A 20,167-nucleotide genomic window follows, 5' to 3' on the forward strand; every position below is an offset into this window, starting at 1 on the left:
TTATTCCTCATCATCCTCAGGTGTTTCATCAGTTGTTTCAGTTGCCTCACCTTCGGGAGTATCAGTACTTTCAGTTGTCTCATCAGTGGAATTTTCAGCAGTTGTGTCGGTACCATCATCGGTATTACCACCTTCACCAGTATTACCGCCTTCAGTAGTAGAATCATCTCCAGGTTCATTAGTAGCACCAGATTCGGTAGTAACACCACTAACACCATCATCAGTATTACCACCATCACCATCAGTAGTAGAACCACCATTTCCATTATTACCACCTTCTGTGGTAGGTTCAGTAGTAGGTGCAATAGTTGTGGGAACAGCACTAGGATCGTAGCAGGCACCATTATTGTCACGATAACTGTCCAAAGTGGCATTGCTAATGCAAACTTGCAATTGTTCATTAAAGAAGTAATCTGTTTTACATTCACCATCACCATTGGGGTAAGCGACACCGTTCGAATTACATGTTGAATAGGTTTGACAAGTCGAATCAACTTGATTGACCCAGGTGACGGTGGCAAATTCACAACGATCACAACCTTCAGTGGCTACGGCTTGTTGGCGGGGCTCACAACGTAGCGAAATTCTGTCATAATAATAGCCAGTATCACACTGGAGTTTTTCCCATGATCCTGAGCTACATTGATAATAGACAGAACATACAGCAGCGTCACCCTTATAAGTGCCTTCATCATCACTTGTACAGGGATCAGAGGGAGGAACGGCATTTGAACCGACCCGACTGCACATGGTACCATCATTTTTCAAGCACATATTCTTGGCTGTATTATAGACCTAAAGAAAAACCTGATGATGAGATAAATACTTTAAAAAGGCCAACGATGACTTACCAAACCTGAATTACATGTTCCATTGGTCATTTTACCATCGATACACTTATGCCAGGCATTACATTCTTCAAAATCGCCAAAGAAAACATTATTGGCCATCAATTCGCACAGGTTGGCAATTTCTGTTAAACCATCACCGTCATCATCATCGTTGCTATTGGTACACTTGCCGTAAATACAGGCAACCTTTTCATTACTAAAGTATTGGCCATCGGGACAGCTACCACCGCCATCCACCTTTTGATTTTTACAATACATCCATTTGGTACAATCTTGGGGATCCTGTACCCATGTGTTAACTTGTTGATTTTCGCATGGATTTTCAACGCCAGCGGTGCAAGGAACCGTAGATGCAGGTTTACAAGCTTGGGCATTCTTATCAAACGATTGTGCGGTTAAACAGCTCGATTCCTGATAGCTGCCATCGGCCAAACAGGTGTAGTAGGTTTGACAATCATCTAAACTTGGCAATTTGGTGCCAGTTTGAACAAGTTGACAATAGTGGGTGACATTATAGGCAGCCATGGCGGTATTTAAGGAGACCGCCATAAATAGGGCAAGGCCAAGGTAAAGATTTTTGCCTGAAAAGAAAAATAAAAAATAAATAAATAATAAAAATGGAGGTATATATCGTAGAAATATCGCTTACAATTTGGTTATATAAAAAATAAATTAATTTTGTTCGTATTTTCATGCAATTTTTCAATTTGCGACAAAATCTCCCATTAAACCTCACCGTAGGGGAATGGTACCAAAGAAAAAAATATTCTGTGGCAAATTTCACTATAAGTTTCAGAATTAAAGAATTCTCTATATGTGGTATATATCATAGAAATATCGCTTCCAATTTGGGTATATAAAAAATAAATTATTTTTAAAGTATTTTTCAAATATTTTTCAATTTGCGGAAAAATCTCCCCTTGGATCTCATTGTAAGGGAATGGTGCCAAAGAAGAAAATATTCTGCATCAGATTTTACAATATGTCACTGAACATTAGAAATCTTTATATGTGGTATATACCATAGAAATATCGGTTCCAATATCTATATATAAAAAATAAATTAATTTTGTAGGTATTTTGATGTAATGTTTCAATTTGCGGCAAAATCGCCATTTCGGCTCACCCTAGTATAATGGTACCAAAGAAAAAAATATTCCGCATCAAATTTCACTGTAAGTCACTGAAAGTAAGAAATCTCTATATGTGGTACATAGCATTGAAATATCGCTTCCAATTTGGGTATATAACAAATAAATAATTTTTGTAAACATTTTCATTAAAATTTTAAAAATTTCGGCAAAATCCCCCATTAAACCTCGATATAGGGGAATGGTACCAAAGAAGAAAATATTCTACGTCAAATTTCACTATAAGTCACTAAACATAAGAAATCTTTATATGCGATATATATTATAGAAATATCGCTTCCAATTTGGGTATATAAAAAATAAATTAATTTTTTACGTATTTTCATGCAATTTTTCAATTTGCGACAAAATCTCCCATTAAACCTCACCGTAGGGGAATGGTACCAAAGAAAAAAATATTCTGCGGCAAATTTCACTATAAGTTTCAGAATTAAAGAAATCTCTATTTGTGGCATATATCATAGAAATATCGCTTCCAATTTGGGTATATAAAAAATAATATTTGTAAGTATTTTCTGACTATTTTTCAATTTGCGACAAAATCTCCCATTAAACCTCACTGTAGGGCAATGATGTTAAGGAAGAAAATATTCTACGTCAGATTTCATTACAATTCACTGAACATAAGAAATTTGGATATGAGGTATATATCATTGAAATATCGCTTCCAATTTGATTATATAAAAAAAGTTAATTTTGTAGGTATTTTCATGCAATGTTTCAATTTGCGACAAAATCTCCCATTAAACCTCACTGTAGGGGAACGGTACCAAAGAAAAAAATATTCTGTGGCAAATTTTACTATAAGTTTCACAATTAAAGAAATCTCGATATGTGGTGTATATCATAGAAAAACGCTTCCAATTTGGGTATATAAAAAATAATTTTTGTAAGTATTTTCTGAATAATTTTCAAATTGCGACAAAACCTCCCATTAAACCTCACTGTAGGGCAATGATGTTAAGGAAGAAAATATTCTACGTCAGATTTCATTACAATTCACTGAACATAAGAAATTTGGATATGAGGTATATATCATTGAAATATCGCTTCCAATTTGGGTATATAAAAAATAAATTAATTTTGTAGGTATTTTCATGCAATTTTGCAATTTGCGACAAAATCTCCCATTAAACCTCACTGTAGGGGAATGGTACCAAAGAAAAAAATATTCTGTGGCAAATTTCACTATAAGTTTCAGAATTAATGAAATCTCTATTTGTGGAATATAGCATAGAAAAAACGCTTCCAATTTGGGTATATAAAAATAATTTTTGTAAGTATTTTCTGACTATTTTTCAAATTGCGACAAAATCTCCCATTAAACCTCATTGTAGCGGAATGATGTTAAGGAAGAAAATATTCTACGTCAGATTTCATTACAATTTACTGAACATAAGAAATTTGGATATGAGGTATATATCATTGAAATATTGCTTCCAATATGGTTATATAAAAAATAAATTAATTTTGTAGGTATTTTCATACAATTTTTCAATTTGCGACAAAATCTCCCATTAAACTTCACTGTAGGGGAACGGTACCAAAGAAACAAATATTCTGTGGCAAATTTCATTGTAAGTTTCAGAATTAAAGAAATCTCTATTTGTGGTATATATCATAGAAATAATGCTTCCAATTTGGGTATATAAAAAATAATTTTTGTAAGTATTTTCTGACTATTTTTCAAATTGCGACAAAATCTGCCATTAAACCTCACTGTAGGGCAATGATATTAAGGAAGAAAATATTCTACGTCAGATTTCATTACAATTTACTGAACATAAGAAATTTGGATATGAGGTATATATCATTGAAATATTGCTTCCAATTTGGTTATATAAAAAATAAATTAATTTTGTAGGTATTTTCATGCAATTTTTCAATTTGCGAAAAATCTCCTATTAAACCTCACTGCAGGGGAACGGTACCAAAGAAAAAATATTCTGTGGCAAATTTCATTGTAAGTTTCAGAATTAAAGAAATCTCTATTTGTGGTATATATCATTGAAAAAACGCTTCCAATTTGGGTATATAAAAAATAATTTTTGTAAGTATTTTCTGACTATTTTTCAAATTGCGACAAAATCTCCCATTAAACCTCACTGTAGGGGAATGATGTTAAGGAAGAAAATATTCTACGTCAGATTTCATTACAATTCAATGAACATAAGAAATTTGGATATGAGGTATATATCATTGAAATATCGCTTCCAATTTGATTATATAAAAAATAAGTTAATTTTGTAGGTATTTTCATGCAATTTTTCAATTTGCGACAAAATCTCCCATTAAACCTCACTGAAGGGGAATGGTACCAAAGAAAAAAATATTCTGTGGCAAATTTCACTATAAGTTTCAGAATTAAAGAAATCTCTATTTGTGGTATATATAATAGAAAAAACGCATCCAATTTGGGTATATAAAAAATAATTTTTGTAAGTATTTTCTGACTATTTTTCAAATTGCGACAAAATCTCCCATTAAACCTCACTGTAGGGCAATGATGTTAAGGAAGAAAATATTCTACGTCAGATTTTACTATAAAAGACCTAAGAAGAGAAATTGGTAGCTTTGATATATATATTAGTGAAATATCAGTTTCAAATTTGTCTTGAAGACAAGAGATTTTTTTTGCTAAATATAGTTTTTTCCTAATTAATTGTAAATCTCCCACAAAAGCTTTTTTTAGGAGGTTAGTCCCAAAGGGGAAAATATTATACATCAAATTATACTATAGGTCACCAAAGAAGTAAAATCCGTGGCTATGATATATATCATGGAAATAGCGGTATTAATATGGACACCTTAAATAAGTGTAATCACTTTTTATTTTATTTTTCCAGTTGGACAAATATCTCCCTTAAAGCCTCATTGTAGGGGGATGGTGATAAGGGAGAAAATCTTTTGCATCAAATTTCAATACTAGTTACTGAACAAAGGAAATCTCTATCTATGATGAATATTGTTGACATAGCGCTTTTAATTTGTATGTACACTAAATAAACTATTTTAAAGGGATATTTCATAAAAAACTCAAAATCTACACTAATATTACCTTTTACAGGAATTGTATCAAAGGGAAATATATTCCTCATCAAATTTCGCTATGGGTCACTAAAGGCAGGCAGTACCTAGCTATAATATATATCCGTGAAAAATCGGTTTCTAATTGGGAACTTATTTTTTGATATTTTTTTATTATTTTTTGTATATTTTTAAAATTAATCCAAAATCTCCCACAAAGTCTTACTTTAGGAGTACAATGTCAAAGGACAAAAAATTCTACATCAAATTTTACTATAAGTCGCCTTACACAAGAAATCTCTATATATGATATATACCACAGCAATACCTCTCTCAATATGGCCATAAAAAAATAATTATTTTTCTAGAGTTATGTTTGTACCATATTCCAAGTTGGACAGATATCTCCCATAAGGACCCATTGTAGGGGAAGGGAGTAAAGGAAGAAAATCTTCTGCATCAAATTTCATTGCAAGTCACCTAAATAAAAGAAATCTCTATCTATGACGAATATCTCGAAAACACCGCTTTTAATTTGTATAAATAAAAAATAAACTATTTTTAAAGATTATTTTATATAAACACCAAAATCTACGCTAATATTACCTTCTAGAGGAATATTATCAAAGGCAAATATATTCTACATCAAATTTCACTATAAGTCGCCTTACACAAGAAATCTATATATATGATATATACCACAGCAATATCTGCCTCAATATGGCCATCAAAAAATAATTAATTTTCTAGTGTTATTTAGTACCATATTCCAAGTTGGACAGATATCTCCCATAAGGACCCATTGTAGGGGAAGGGAGTAAAGGAAGAAAATCTTCTGCATCAAATTTCATTGCAAGTCACCTAATAAAAGAAATCTCTATCTATGACGAATGTCTCGGAAATACCGCTTTTAATTTTTATAAATAAAAAATAAACTATTTTTAAAGATTATTTCATATAAACTTTAAAATCTACGCTAATTTTACCTTTTAGAGGAATTCTATCAAGGGCAAATATATTCTACATCAAATTTTACTATACGTCGGCTTACACAAGAAACCTCTATATATGATATATACCACAGCAATAACTGTCTCAATATGGCCATCAAAAAATAATTATTTTTCTAGAGTTATTTTAGTACCACATTCCAAGTTGGACAGATATCTCCCATAAGGACCCATTGTAGGGGTAGGGAGCAAAGGAAGAAAATCTTCAGGATCAAATTTCAAGAGAAGTCACTGAACAAAAGAAATCTCTATCTATGACGAATATCTCGAAAATACCGCTTTTAATTTGTATAAATAAAAAAATAAACTATTTTTAAAGATTTTTTTATATAAACATCAAAATCTACGCTAATATTACCTTTTAGAGGAATTTTATCAAAGGCAAATATATTCTACATCAAATTTCACTATAAGTCGCCTTACACAAGAAATCTATATATATGATATATACCACAGTAATATCTGCCTCAATATGGCCATCAAAAAAATAATTAATTTTCTAGTGTTATTTAGTACCATATTCCAAGCGGGAGAGATATCTCCCATAAGGACCCACTGCAGGGGAAGAGGGTTAAGGGAAAAAATCTTCTACATCAAATTTCACTATAAGTCATCGAACAAAAGAATTCACTATCTGTAAGAAATCTCATTGTAAATTCGCTTCCAAATTGGAAACGAGACATAAAAATTATTTTTAAGGTTATTTTGTTCTTTTGCAGAATTACATAAACAACACCCAGAATTTTCTATTTAAAAAGGATGGTGTCAATGAAAAAAATATTCTGCAGCAAATTTCACTATAGGCCACCACACAATAGCAATAGCTAGGTATGATATATAGCACTGAAATTCCACCGGCAATTTTGAGATTGCTTTCCTTTTTACCAAAAATTTACTTCCATAGTTAGGTGTTGAAATAACCAAGTTCCTTTTCTGATAATCCACAATAGCAGGACTCCTTTTGCCTTTTTTATAGTCATAATCCACATTTGTACTGCTCTTTGATTTCAATTTTTGCGTTGCAACCCCTTCCTTATATAATAAATTCCAATTTTCTTTATACACTCACCCATCATAGTATTTTTTTCTTTAGCAAGAAGGGGCGTTGTAAGGGGACGTTTTTATATCGCGTTTTTTGTTTTCACTTTCGGGTTTAGTATTAACCGTTATTAAGTTTCGCAGTGACTGATTTAATTAATTGAACAGAATTTGCCTTTTATAGAATGCATTAAAGGTGACATATGATTAGGATTAGATATCTTATTTTTATTTATTAAATTAGCCAAAATCAATATCGAGCTATGCATACACATGGCATAGGTGATATAGAATTAATGAAATCATAATTTTATTTATCTTTTTTATTACGATAAGATTAAGGGCAAAATTTTTTGAATGAACAAACAAAAATTTTTTATGAAATAACAAAAAATTCTTAAGAAAATCCTCAAATGGATGACAATGGATTTTTTAGAGCAATAAACGTGGATTTTTTAAATAATTTTTTTCATCGACATGTAGAGCAATAAACGTGGATTTTTTAAATAATTTTTTCCATCCACATGTAGAGCAATAAACGTGGATTTTTTAAATAATTTTTTTCATCGACATGTGGAGCAATAAACGAGGATTTTTTAAATAATTTTTTCAATCCACATGTAGAGCAATAAACGTGAATTTTTTAAATAATTTTTTCCATCCACATGCTGAGCAATAAACGTGGATTTTTTAAATAATTTTTTCCATTCACCTGTGGAGCAATAAACGTGGATTTTTTTAATAATTTTTTCCATCCACATGTAGAGCAATTAACATGGATTTTTTAAATAATTTTTTCCATCCACCTGTAGAGCAATCAACGTGGATTTTTTAAATAATTTTTTCCATCCACATGTAGAGCAATAAACGTGGATTTTTTAAATAATTTTTTCCATCCACATGTGAGCAATAAACTTGGATTTTTTAAATAAATTTTTCCATCCACCTATAGAGCAATAAAAGTGGATTTTTTAAATAATTTTTCCATTCACTTATAGAGCAATAAACATGGATTTTTTAAATAATTTTTTCCATCCACCTGTAGGGCAATAAACTTGGATTTTTTAAATAAATTTTTCCATCCACCTATAGGGCAATAAACTTGGATTTTTTAATAAATTTTTCCATCCACCTATAGAGCAATAAAAGTGGATTTTTTAAATAATTTTTTCCATTCACCTATAGAGCAATAAACGTGGATTTTTTAAATAATTTTTTCCATCCACCTGTAGGGCAATAAACGTGGATTTTTTAAATAATTTTTTCCATTCACCTATAGAGCAATAAACGTGGATTTTTTAAATAATTTTTTCCATCCACCTATAGGGCAATAAACTTGGATTTTTTAAATAATTTTTTCCATTCACCTATGGAGCAATAAACGTGGATTTTTTTAAATAAATTTTTCCATGCACCTCTAAAACAATAAACGTGGATTTTTAAATAATTTTTTCCATCCACATGTAGAGCAATAAACGTGGATTTTTTAAATAATTTTTTCCATCCACATGTAGAGCAATAAACGTGGATGTTTTAAATAATTTTTCCACCCACCTGTAGAGCAATAAACGTGGATTTTTTAAATAATTTTTTCCATCCCCATGTAGAGCAATAAACGTGGATTTTTTAAATAATTTTTCCACCCACCTGTAGAGCAATAAACGTGGATTTTTTAAATAATTTTTTCCATCCACCTGTAGAGCAATAAACGTGGATTTTTTAAATAATTTTTTCCATCCACCTGTAGAGCAATAAACGTGGATTTTTTAAATAATTTTTTCCATCCACCTGTAGAGCAATAAACGCGGATTTTTTAAATAATTTTTTCCATCCACCTGTAGAGCAATAAACGTGGCTTTTTAAATAATTTTTTCCATCCACCTGTAGAGCAATAAACGTGGATTTTTTAAATAATTTTTTCCATCCACCTGTAGAGCAATAAACGTGGATTTTTTAAATAATTTTTTCCATCCACCTGTAGAGCAATAAACGTGGATTTTTTAAATAATTTTTTCCATCCACCTGTAGAGCAATAAACGTGGATTTTTTAAATAATTTTTTCCATCCACCTGTAGAGCAATAAACGTGGATTTTTTAAATAATTTTTTCCATCCACCTGTAGAGCAATAAACGTGGATTTTTTAAATAATTTTTTCCATCCACCTGTAGAGCAATAAACGTGGATTTTTTAAATAATTTTTTCCATCCACCTGTAGAGCAATAAACGTGGATTTTTTAAATAATTTTTTCCATCCACCTGTAGAGCAATAAACGTGGATTTTTTAAATAATTTTTTCCATCCACCTGTAGAGCAATAAACGTGGATTTTTTAAATAATTTTTTCCATCCACCTGTAGAGCAATAAACGTGGATTTTTTAAATAATTTTTTCCATCCACCTGTAGAGCAATAAACGTGGATTTTTTAAATAATTTTTTCCATCCACATGTAGAGCAATAAACGTGGATTTTTTAAATAATTTTTTCCATCCACCTGTAGAGCAATAAACGTGGATTTTTTAAATAATTTTTTCCATCCACCTGTAGAGCAATAAACGTGGATTTTTTAAATAATTTTTTCCATCCACCTGTAGAGCAATAAACGTGGATTTTTTAAATAATTTTTTCCATCCACCTGTAGAGCAATAAACGTGGATTTTTTAAATAATTTTTTCCATCCACATGTAGAGCAATAAACGTGGATTTTTTAAATAATTTTTTCCATCCACCTGTAGGGCAATAAACTTGGATTTTTTAAATAATTTTTTCCATCCACCTATAGAGCAATAAACGTGGATTTTTTAAATAATTTTTTCCATCCACCTATAGAGCAATAAACGTGGATTTTTTAAATAATTTTTTCCATCCACCTGTAGGGCAATAAACTTGGATTTTTTAAATAATTTTTTCCATCCACCTATAGAGCAATAAACGTGGATTTTTTAAATAATTTTTTCCATCCACCTGTAGGGCAATAAACTTGGATTTTTTAAATAATTTTTTCCATCCACCTATAGAGCAATAAACGTGGATTTTTTAAATAATTTTTTCCATCCACCTGTAGGGCAATAAACTTGGATTTTTTAAATAATTTTTTCCATCCACCTATAGAGCAATAAACGTGGATTTTTTAAATAATTTTTTCCATCCACCTGTAGGGCAATAAACTTGGATTTTTTAAATAATTTTTTCCATCCACATGTAGAGCAATAAACGTGGATTTTTTAAATAATTTTTTCCATCCACCTGTAGAGCAATAAACGTGGATTTTTTTAATAATTTTTTCCATCCACATGTAGAGCAATAAACGTGGATTTTTTAAATAATTTTTTCCATCCACCTGTAGGGCAATAAACTTGGATTTTTTAAATAATTTTTTCCATCCACCTATAGAGCAATAAACGTGGATTTTTTAAATAATTTTTTCCATCCACCTGTAGGGCAATAAACTTGGATTTTTTAAATAATTTTTTCCATCCACCTATAGAGCAATAAACGTGGATTTTTTAAATAATTTTTTCCATCCACCTGTAGGGCAATAAACTTGGATTTTTTAAATAATTTTTTCCATCCACATGTAGAGCAATAAACGTGGATTTTTTAAATAATTTTTTCCATCCACATGTAGAGCAATAAACGTGGATTTTTTAAATAATTTTTTCCATCCCCATGTAGAGCAATAAACGTGGATTTTTTAAATAATTTTTCCACCCACCTGTAGAGCAATAAACGTGGATTTTTTAAATAATTTTTTCCATCCACCTGTAGAGCAATAAACGTGGATTTTTTAAATAATTTTTTCCATCCACCTGTAGAGCAATAAACGTGGATTTTTTAAATAATTTTTTCCATCCACCTGTAGAGCAATAAACGTGGATTTTTTAAATAATTTTTTCCATCCACCTGTAGAGCAATAAACGTGGATTTTTTAAATAATTTTTTCCATCCACCTGTAGAGCAATAAACGCGGATTTTTTAAATAATTTTTTCCATCCACCTGTAGAGCAATAAACGTGGCTTTTTAAATAATTTTTTCCATCCACCTGTAGAGCAATAAACGTGGATTTTTTAAATAATTTTTTCCATCCACCTGTAGAGCAATAAACGTGGATTTTTTAAATAATTTTTTCCATCCACCTGTAGAGCAATAAACGTGGATTTTTTAAATAATTTTTTCCATCCACCTGTAGAGCAATAAACGTGGATTTTTTAAATAATTTTTTCCATCCACCTGTAGAGCAATAAACGTGGATTTTTTAAATAATTTTTTCCATCCACCTGTAGAGCAATAAACGTGGATTTTTTAAATAATTTTTTCCATCCACCTGTAGAGCAATAAACGTGGATTTTTTAAATAATTTTTTCCATCCACCTGTAGAGCAATAAACGTGGATTTTTTAAATAATTTTTTCCATCCACCTGTAGAGCAATAAACGTGGATTTTTTAAATAATTTTTTCCATCCACCTGTAGAGCAATAAACGTGGATTTTTTAAATAATTTTTTCCATCCACCTGTAGAGCAATAAACGTGGATTTTTTAAATAATTTTTTCCATCCACCTGTAGAGCAATAAACGTGGATTTTTTAAATAATTTTTTCCATCCACCTGTAGAGCAATAAACGTGGATTTTTTAAATAATTTTTTCCATCCACCTGTAGAGCAATAAACGTGGATTTTTTAAATAATTTTTTCCATCCACATGTAGAGCAATAAACGTGGATTTTTTAAATAATTTTTTCCATCCACCTGTAGAGCAATAAACGTGGATTTTTTAAATAATTTTTTCCATCCACCTGTAGAGCAATAAACGTGGATTTTTTAAATAATTTTTTCCATCCACCTGTAGAGCAATAAACGCGGATTTTTTAAATAATTTTTTCCATCCACCTGTAGAGCAATAAACGTGGCTTTTTAAATAATTTTTTCCATCCACCTGTAGAGCAATAAACGTGGATTTTTTAAATAATTTTTTCCATCCACCTGTAGAGCAATAAACGTGGATTTTTTAAATAATTTTTTCCATCCACCTGTAGAGCAATAAACGTGGATTTTTTAAATAATTTTTTCCATCCACCTGTAGAGCAATAAACGTGGATTTTTTAAATAATTTTTTCCATCCACCTGTAGAGCAATAAACGTGGATTTTTTAAATAATTTTTTCCATCCACCTGTAGAGCAATAAACGTGGATTTTTTAAATAATTTTTTCCATCCACCTGTAGAGCAATAAACGTGGATTTTTTAAATAATTTTTTCCATCCACCTGTAGAGCAATAAACGTGGATTTTTTAAATAATTTTTTCCATCCACATGTAGAGCAATAAACGTGGATTTTTTAAATAATTTTTTCCATCCACCTGTAGAGCAATAAACGTGGATTTTTTAAATAATTTTTTCCATCCACCTGTAGAGCAATAAACGTGGATTTTTTAAATAATTTTTTCCATCCACCTGTAGAGCAATAAACGTGGATTTTTTAAATAATTTTTTCCATCCACCTGTAGAGCAATAAACGTGGATTTTTTAAATAATTTTTTCCATCCACATGTAGAGCAATAAACGTGGATTTTTTAAATAATTTTTTCCATCCACCTGTAGAGCAATAAACGTGGATTTTTTAAATAATTTTTTCCATCCACCTGTAGAGCAATAAACGTGGATTTTTTAAATAATTTTTTCCATCCACATGTAGAGCAATAAACGTGGATTTTTTAAATAATTTTTTCCATCCACCTGTAGAGCAATAAACGTGGATTTTTTAAATAATTTTTTCCATCCACCTGTAGAGCAATAAACGTGGATTTTTTAAATAATTTTTTCCATCCACCTGTAGAGCAATAAACGTGGATTTTTTAAATAATTTTTTCCATCCACCTGTAGAGCAATAAACGTGGATTTTTTAAATAATTTTTTCCATCCACCTGTAGAGCAATAAACGCGGATTTTTTAAATAATTTTTTCCATCCACCTGTAGAGCAATAAACGTGGCTTTTTAAATAATTTTTTCCATCCACCTGTAGAGCAATAAACGTGGATTTTTTAAATAATTTTTTCCATCCACCTGTAGAGCAATAAACGTGGATTTTTTAAATAATTTTTTCCATCCACCTGTAGAGCAATAAACGTGGATTTTTTAAATAATTTTTTCCATCCACCTGTAGAGCAATAAACGTGGATTTTTTAAATAATTTTTTCCATCCACCTGTAGAGCAATAAACGTGGATTTTTTAAATAATTTTTTCCATCCACCTGTAGAGCAATAAACGTGGATTTTTTAAATAATTTTTTCCATCCACCTGTAGAGCAATAAACGTGGATTTTTTAAATAATTTTTTCCATCCACCTGTAGAGCAATAAACGTGGATTTTTTAAATAATTTTTTCCATCCACCTGTAGAGCAATAAACGTGGATTTTTTAAATAATTTTTTCCATCCACCTGTAGAGCAATAAACGTGGATTTTTTAAATAATTTTTTCCATCCACCTGTAGAGCAATAAACGTGGATTTTTTAAATAATTTTTTCCATCCACCTGTAGAGCAATAAACGTGGATTTTTTAAATAATTTTTTCCATCCACCTGTAGAGCAATAAACGTGGATTTTTTAAATAATTTTTTCCATCCACCTGTAGAGCAATAAACGTGGATTTTTTAAATAATTTTTTCCATCCACATGTAGAGCAATAAACGTGGATTTTTTAAATAATTTTTTCCATCCACCTGTAGAGCAATAAACGTGGATTTTTTAAATAATTTTTTCCATCCACCTGTAGAGCAATAAACGTGGATTTTTTAAATAATTTTTTCCATCCACCTGTAGAGCAATAAACGCGGATTTTTTAAATAATTTTTTCCATCCACCTGTAGAGCAATAAACGTGGCTTTTTAAATAATTTTTTCCATCCACCTGTAGAGCAATAAACGTGGATTTTTTAAATAATTTTTTCCATCCACCTGTAGAGCAATAAACGTGGATTTTTTAAATAATTTTTTCCATCCACCTGTAGAGCAATAAACGTGGATTTTTTAAATAATTTTTTCCATCCACCTGTAGAGCAATAAACGTGGATTTTTTAAATAATTTTTTCCATCCACCTGTAGAGCAATAAACGTGGATTTTTTAAATAATTTTTTCCATCCACCTGTAGAGCAATAAACGTGGATTTTTTAAATAATTTTTTCCATCCACCTGTAGAGCAATAAACGTGGATTTTTTAAATAATTTTTTCCATCCACCTGTAGAGCAATAAACGTGGATTTTTTAAATAATTTTTTCCATCCACATGTAGAGCAATAAACGTGGATTTTTTAAATAATTTTTTCCATCCACCTGTAGAGCAATAAACGTGGATTTTTTAAATAATTTTTGCCATCCACCTGTAGAGCAATAAACGTGGATTTTTTAAATAATTTTTTCCATCCACCTGTAGAGCAATAAACGTGGATTTTTTAAATAATTTTTTCCATCCACCTGTAGAGCAATAAACGTGGATTTTTTAAATAATTTTTTCCATCCACATGTAGAGCAATAAACGTGGATTTTTTAAATAATTTTTTCCATCCACCTGTAGAGCAATAAACGTGGATTTTTTAAATAATTTTTTCCATCCACCTGTAGAGCAATAAACGTGGATTTTTTAAATAATTTTTTCCATCCACATGTAGAGCAATAAACGTGGATTTTTTAAATAATTTTTTCCATCCACCTGTAGAGCAATAAACGTGGATTTTTTAAATAATTTTTTCCATCCACCTGTAGAGCAATAAACGTGGATTTTTTAAATAATTTTTTCCATCCACCTGTAGAGCAATAAACGTGGATTTTTTAAATAATTTTTTCCATCCACCTGTAGAGCAATAAACGTGGATTTTTTAAATAATTTTTTCCATCCACCTGTAGAGCAATAAACGCGGATTTTTTAAATAATTTTTTCCATCCACCTGTAGAGCAATAAACGTGGCTTTTTAAATAATTTTTTCCATCCACCTGTAGAGCAATAAACGTGGATTTTTTAAATAATTTTTTCCATCCACCTGTAGAGCAATAAACGTGGATTTTTTAAATAATTTTTTCCATCCACCTGTAGAGCAATAAACGTGGATTTTTTAAATAATTTTTTCCATCCACCTGTAGAGCAATAAACGTGGATTTTTTAAATAATTTTTTCCATCCACCTGTAGAGCAATAAACGTGGATTTTTTAAATAATTTTTTCCATCCACCTGTAGAGCAATAAACGTGGATTTTTTAAATAATTTTTTCCATCCACCTGTAGAGCAATAAACGTGGATTTTTTAAATAATTTTTTCCATCCACCTGTAGAGCAATAAACGTGGATTTTTTAAATAATTTTTTCCATCCACATGTAGAGCAATAAACGTGGATTTTTTAAATAATTTTTTCCATCCACCTGTAGAGCAATAAACGTGGATTTTTTAAATAATTTTTTCCATCCACCTGTAGAGCAATAAACGTGGATTTTTTAAATAATTTTTTCCATCCACCTGTAGAGCAATAAACGTGGATTTTTTAAATAATTTTTTCCATCCACCTGTAGAGCAATAAACGTGGATTTTTTAAATAATTTTTTCCATCCACATGTAGAGCAATAAACGTGGATTTTTTAAATAATTTTTTCCATCCACCTGTAGAGCAATAAACGTGGATTTTTTAAATAATTTTTTTCCATCCACCTGTAGAGCAATAAACGTGGATTTTTTAAATAATTTTTTCCATCCACATGTAGAGCAATAAACGTGGATTTTTTAAATAATTTTTTCCATCCACCTATAGAGCAATAAACGTAGATTTTTTAAATAATTTTTTCCATCCACCTGTAGGGCAATAAACTTGGATATTTTAAATATTTTTTTCCATCCACCTGTAGAGCAATAAACGTGGATTTTTTAAATAATTTTTTCCATCCACATGTAGAGCAATAAACGTAGATTTCTTAAATAATTTTTTCCATCCACCTGTAGAGCAATAAACGTGGATTTTTTAAATAATTTTTTCCATCCACATGTAGAGCAATAAACGTGGATTTTTTAAATAATTTTTCCACCCACCTGTAGAGCAATAAACGTGGATTTTTTAAATAATGTTTTCCATCCACCTGTAGAGCAATAAACGTGGATTTTTTAAATAATTTTTTCCATCCACATGTAGAGCAATAAACGTGGATTTTTTAAATAATTTTTCCACCCACCTGTAGAGCAATAAACGTGGATTTTTTAAATAATTTTTTCCATCCACCTGTAGAGCAATAAACGTGGATTTTTTAAATAATTTTTTCCATCCACCTGTAGAGCAATAAACGTGGATTTTTTAAATAATTTTTTCCATCCACCTGTAGAGCAATAAACGTGGATTTTTTAAATAATTTTTTCCATCCACCTGTAGAGCAATAAACGTGGATTTTTTAAATAATTTTTTCCATCCACCTGTAGAGCAATAAACGTGGATTTTTTAAATAATTTTTCCATCCACCTGTAGAGCAATAAACGTGGATTTTTTAAATAATTTTTTCCATCCACCTGTAGAGCAATAAACGTGGATTTTTTAAATAATTTTTTCCATCCACCTGTAGAGCAATAAACGTGGATTTTTTAAATAATTTTTTCCATCCACCTGTAGAGCAATAAACGTGGATTTTTTAAATAATTTTTTCCATCCACCTGTAGAGCAATAAACGTGGATTTTTTAAATAATTTTTTCCATCCACATGTAGAGCAATAAACGTGGATTTTTTAAATAATTTTTTCCATCCACCTGTAGAGCAATAAACGTGGATTTTTTAAATAATTTTTTCCATCCACCTGTAGAGCAATAAACGTGGATTTTTTAAATAATTTTTTCCATCCACATGTAGAGCAATAAACGTGGATTTTTTAAATAATTTTTTTCAACCACCTGCAGGGCAATAAACTTGGATATTTTAAATAATTTTTTCCATCCACATGTAGAGCAATAAACGTGGATTTTTTAAATAATTTTTTCCATCCACATGTAGAGCAATAAACGTGGATTTTTTAAATAATTTTTTCCATCCACATGTAGAGCAATAAACGTGGATTTTTTAAATAATTTTTTTCAACCACCTGCAGGGCAATAAACTTGGATATTTTAAATAATTTTTTCCATCCACATGTAGAGCAATAAACGTGGATTTTTTAAATAATTTTTTCCATCCACATGTAGAGCAATAAACGTGGATTTTTTAAATAATTTTTTCCATCCACATGTAGAGCAATAAACGTGGATTTTTTAAATAATTTTTTCCATCCACATGTAGAGCAATAAACGTGGATTTTTTAAATAATTTTTTCCATCCACATGTAGAGCAATAAACGTGGATTTTTTAAATAATTTTTTCCATCCACATGTAGAGCAATAAACGTGGATTTTTTAAATAATTTTTTCCATCCACATGTAGAGCAATAAACGTGGATTTTTTAAATAATTTTTTCCATCCACATGTAGAGCAATAAACGTGGATTTTTTAAATAATTTTTTCCATCCACATGTAGAGCAATAAACGTGGATTTTTTAAATAATTTTTTACATCCACATGTAGAGCAATAAACGTGGATTTTTTAAATAATTTTTTCCATCCACATGTAGAGCAATAAACGTGGATTTTTTAAATAATTTTTTCCATCCACATGTAGAGCAATAAACGTGGATTTTTTAAATAATTTTTTCCATCCACATGTAGAGCAATAAACGTGGATTTTTTAAATAATTTTTTCCATCCACATGTAGAGCAATAAACGTGGATTTTTTAAATAATTTTTTCCATCCACATGTAGAGCAATAAACGTGGATTTTTTAAATAATTTTTTCCATCCACATGTAGAGCAATAAACGTGGATTTTTTAAATAATTTTTTCCATCCACATGTAGAGCAATAAACGTGGATTTTTTAAATAATTTTTTCCATCCACATGTAGAGCAATAAACGTGGATTTTTTAAATAATTTTTTCCATCCACATGTAGAGCAATAAACGTGGATTTTTTAAATAATTTTTTCCATCCACATGTAGAGCAATAAACGTGGATTTTTTAAATAATTTTTTCCATCCACATGTAGAGCAATAAACGTGGATTTTTTAAATAATTTTTTCCATCCACATGTAGAGCAATAAACGTGGATTTTTTAAATAATTTTTTCCATCCACATGTAGAGCAATAAACGTGGATTTTTTAAATAATTTTTTCCATCCACATGTAGAGCAATAAACGTGGATTTTTTAAATAATTTTTTCCATCCACATGTAGAGCAATAAACGTGGATTTTTTAAATAATTTTTTCCATCCACATGTAGAGCAATAAACGTGGATTTTTTAAATAATTTTTTCCATCCACATGTAGAGCAATAAACGTGGATTTTTTAAATAATTTTTTCCATCCACATGTAGAGCAATAAACGTGGATTTTTTAAATAATTTTTTCCATCCACATGTAGAGCAATAAACGTGGATTTTTTAAATAACTTTTTCCATCCACATGTAGAGCAATAAACGTGGATTTTTTAAATAATTTTTTCCATCCACATGTAGAGCAATAAACGTGGATTTTTTAAATAATTTTTTCCATCCACATGTAGAGCAATAAACGTGGATTTTCTAAATAATTTTTTCCATCCACATGTAGAGCAATAAACGTGGATTTTTTAAATAATTTTTTCCATCCACATGTAGAGCAATAAACGTGGATTTTTTAAATAATTTTTCCATCCACATGTAGAGCAATAAACGTGGATTTTTTAAATAATTTTTTCCATCCACATGTAGAGCAATAAACGTGGATTTTTTAAATAATTTTTTCCATCCACATGTAGAGCAATAAACGTGGATTTTTTAAATAATTTTTTCCATCCACATGTAGAGCAATAAACGTGGATTTTTTAAATAATTTTTTCCATCCACATGTAGAGCAATAAACGTGGATTTTTTAAATAATTTTTTCCATCCACATGTAGAGCAATAAACGTGGATTTTTTAAATAATTTTTTCCATCCACATGTAGAGCAATAAACGTGGATTTTTTAAATAATTTTTTCCATCCACATGTAGAGCAATAAACGTGGATTTTTTAAATAATTTTTTCCATCCACATGTAGAGCAATAAACGTGGATTTTTTAAATAATTTTTTCCATCCACATGTAGAGCAATAAACGTGGATTTTTTAAATAATTTTTTCCATCCACATGTAGAGCAATAAACGTGGATTTTTTAAATAATTTTTTCCATCCACATGTAGAGCAATAAACGTGGATTTTTTAAATAACTTTTTCCATCCACATGTAGAGCAATAAACGTGGATTTTTTAAATAATTTTTTCCATCCACATGTAGAGCAATAAACGTGGATTTTTTAAATAATTTTTTCCATCCACATGTAGAGCAATAAACGTGGATTTTCTAAATAATTTTTTCCATCCACATGTAGAGCAATAAACGTGGATTTTCTAAATAATTTTTTCCATCCACATGTAGAGCAATAAACGTGGATTTTTTAAATAATTTTTTCCATCCACATGTAGAGCAATAAACGTGGATTTTTTAAATAATTTTTCCATCCACATGTAGAGCAATAAACGTGGATTTTTTAAATAATTTTTTCCATCCACATGTAGAGCAATAAACGTGGATTTTTTAAATAATTTTTTCCATCCACATGTAGAGCAATAAACGTGGATTTTTTAAATAATTTTTTCCATCCACATGTAGAGCAATAAACGTGGATTTTTTAAATAATTTTTTCCATCCACATGTAGAGCAATAAACGTGGATTTTTTAAATAATTTTTTCCATCCACATGTAGAGCAATAAACGTGGATTTTTTAAATAATTTTTTCCATCCACATGTAGAGCAATAAACGTGGATTTTTTAAATAATTTTTTCCATCCACATGTAGAGCAATAAACGTGGATTTTTTAAATAATTTTTTCCATCCACATGTAGAGCAATAAACGTGGATTTTTTAAATAATTTTTCCATCCACATGTAGAGCAATAAACGTGGATTTTTTAAATAATTTTTTCCATCCACATGTAGAGCAATAAACGTGGATTTTTTAAATAAT

At 29.9% G+C, this 20,167-nt stretch overlaps 1 protein-coding gene across 1 annotated transcript; it reads right to left on the bottom strand.

The window, feature by feature from the left end:
* LOC141402485 (peritrophin-48) lies at window positions 1-7,219 on the bottom strand. Its single transcript, XM_073983943.1, has 3 exons — window positions 7,109-7,219; window positions 852-1,432; window positions 1-795 (listed from the first exon to the last, which is right to left on the bottom strand). Exons 1-3 carry the CDS (start codon window positions 7,113-7,115, stop codon window positions 1-3), a joined length of 1,383 nt encoding a protein of 460 aa, XP_073840044.1. The 5' UTR covers window positions 7,116-7,219.
* Window positions 7,220-20,167: the final 12,948 nt, after the last annotated feature.

This window comes from Musca autumnalis, unplaced genomic scaffold (genome assembly GCF_047663935.1).
Source record: "Musca autumnalis isolate F117 unplaced genomic scaffold, ASM4766393v1 scaffold_4, whole genome shotgun sequence".
Classification (NCBI taxonomy): domain Eukaryota; kingdom Metazoa; phylum Arthropoda; class Insecta; order Diptera; family Muscidae; genus Musca; species Musca autumnalis.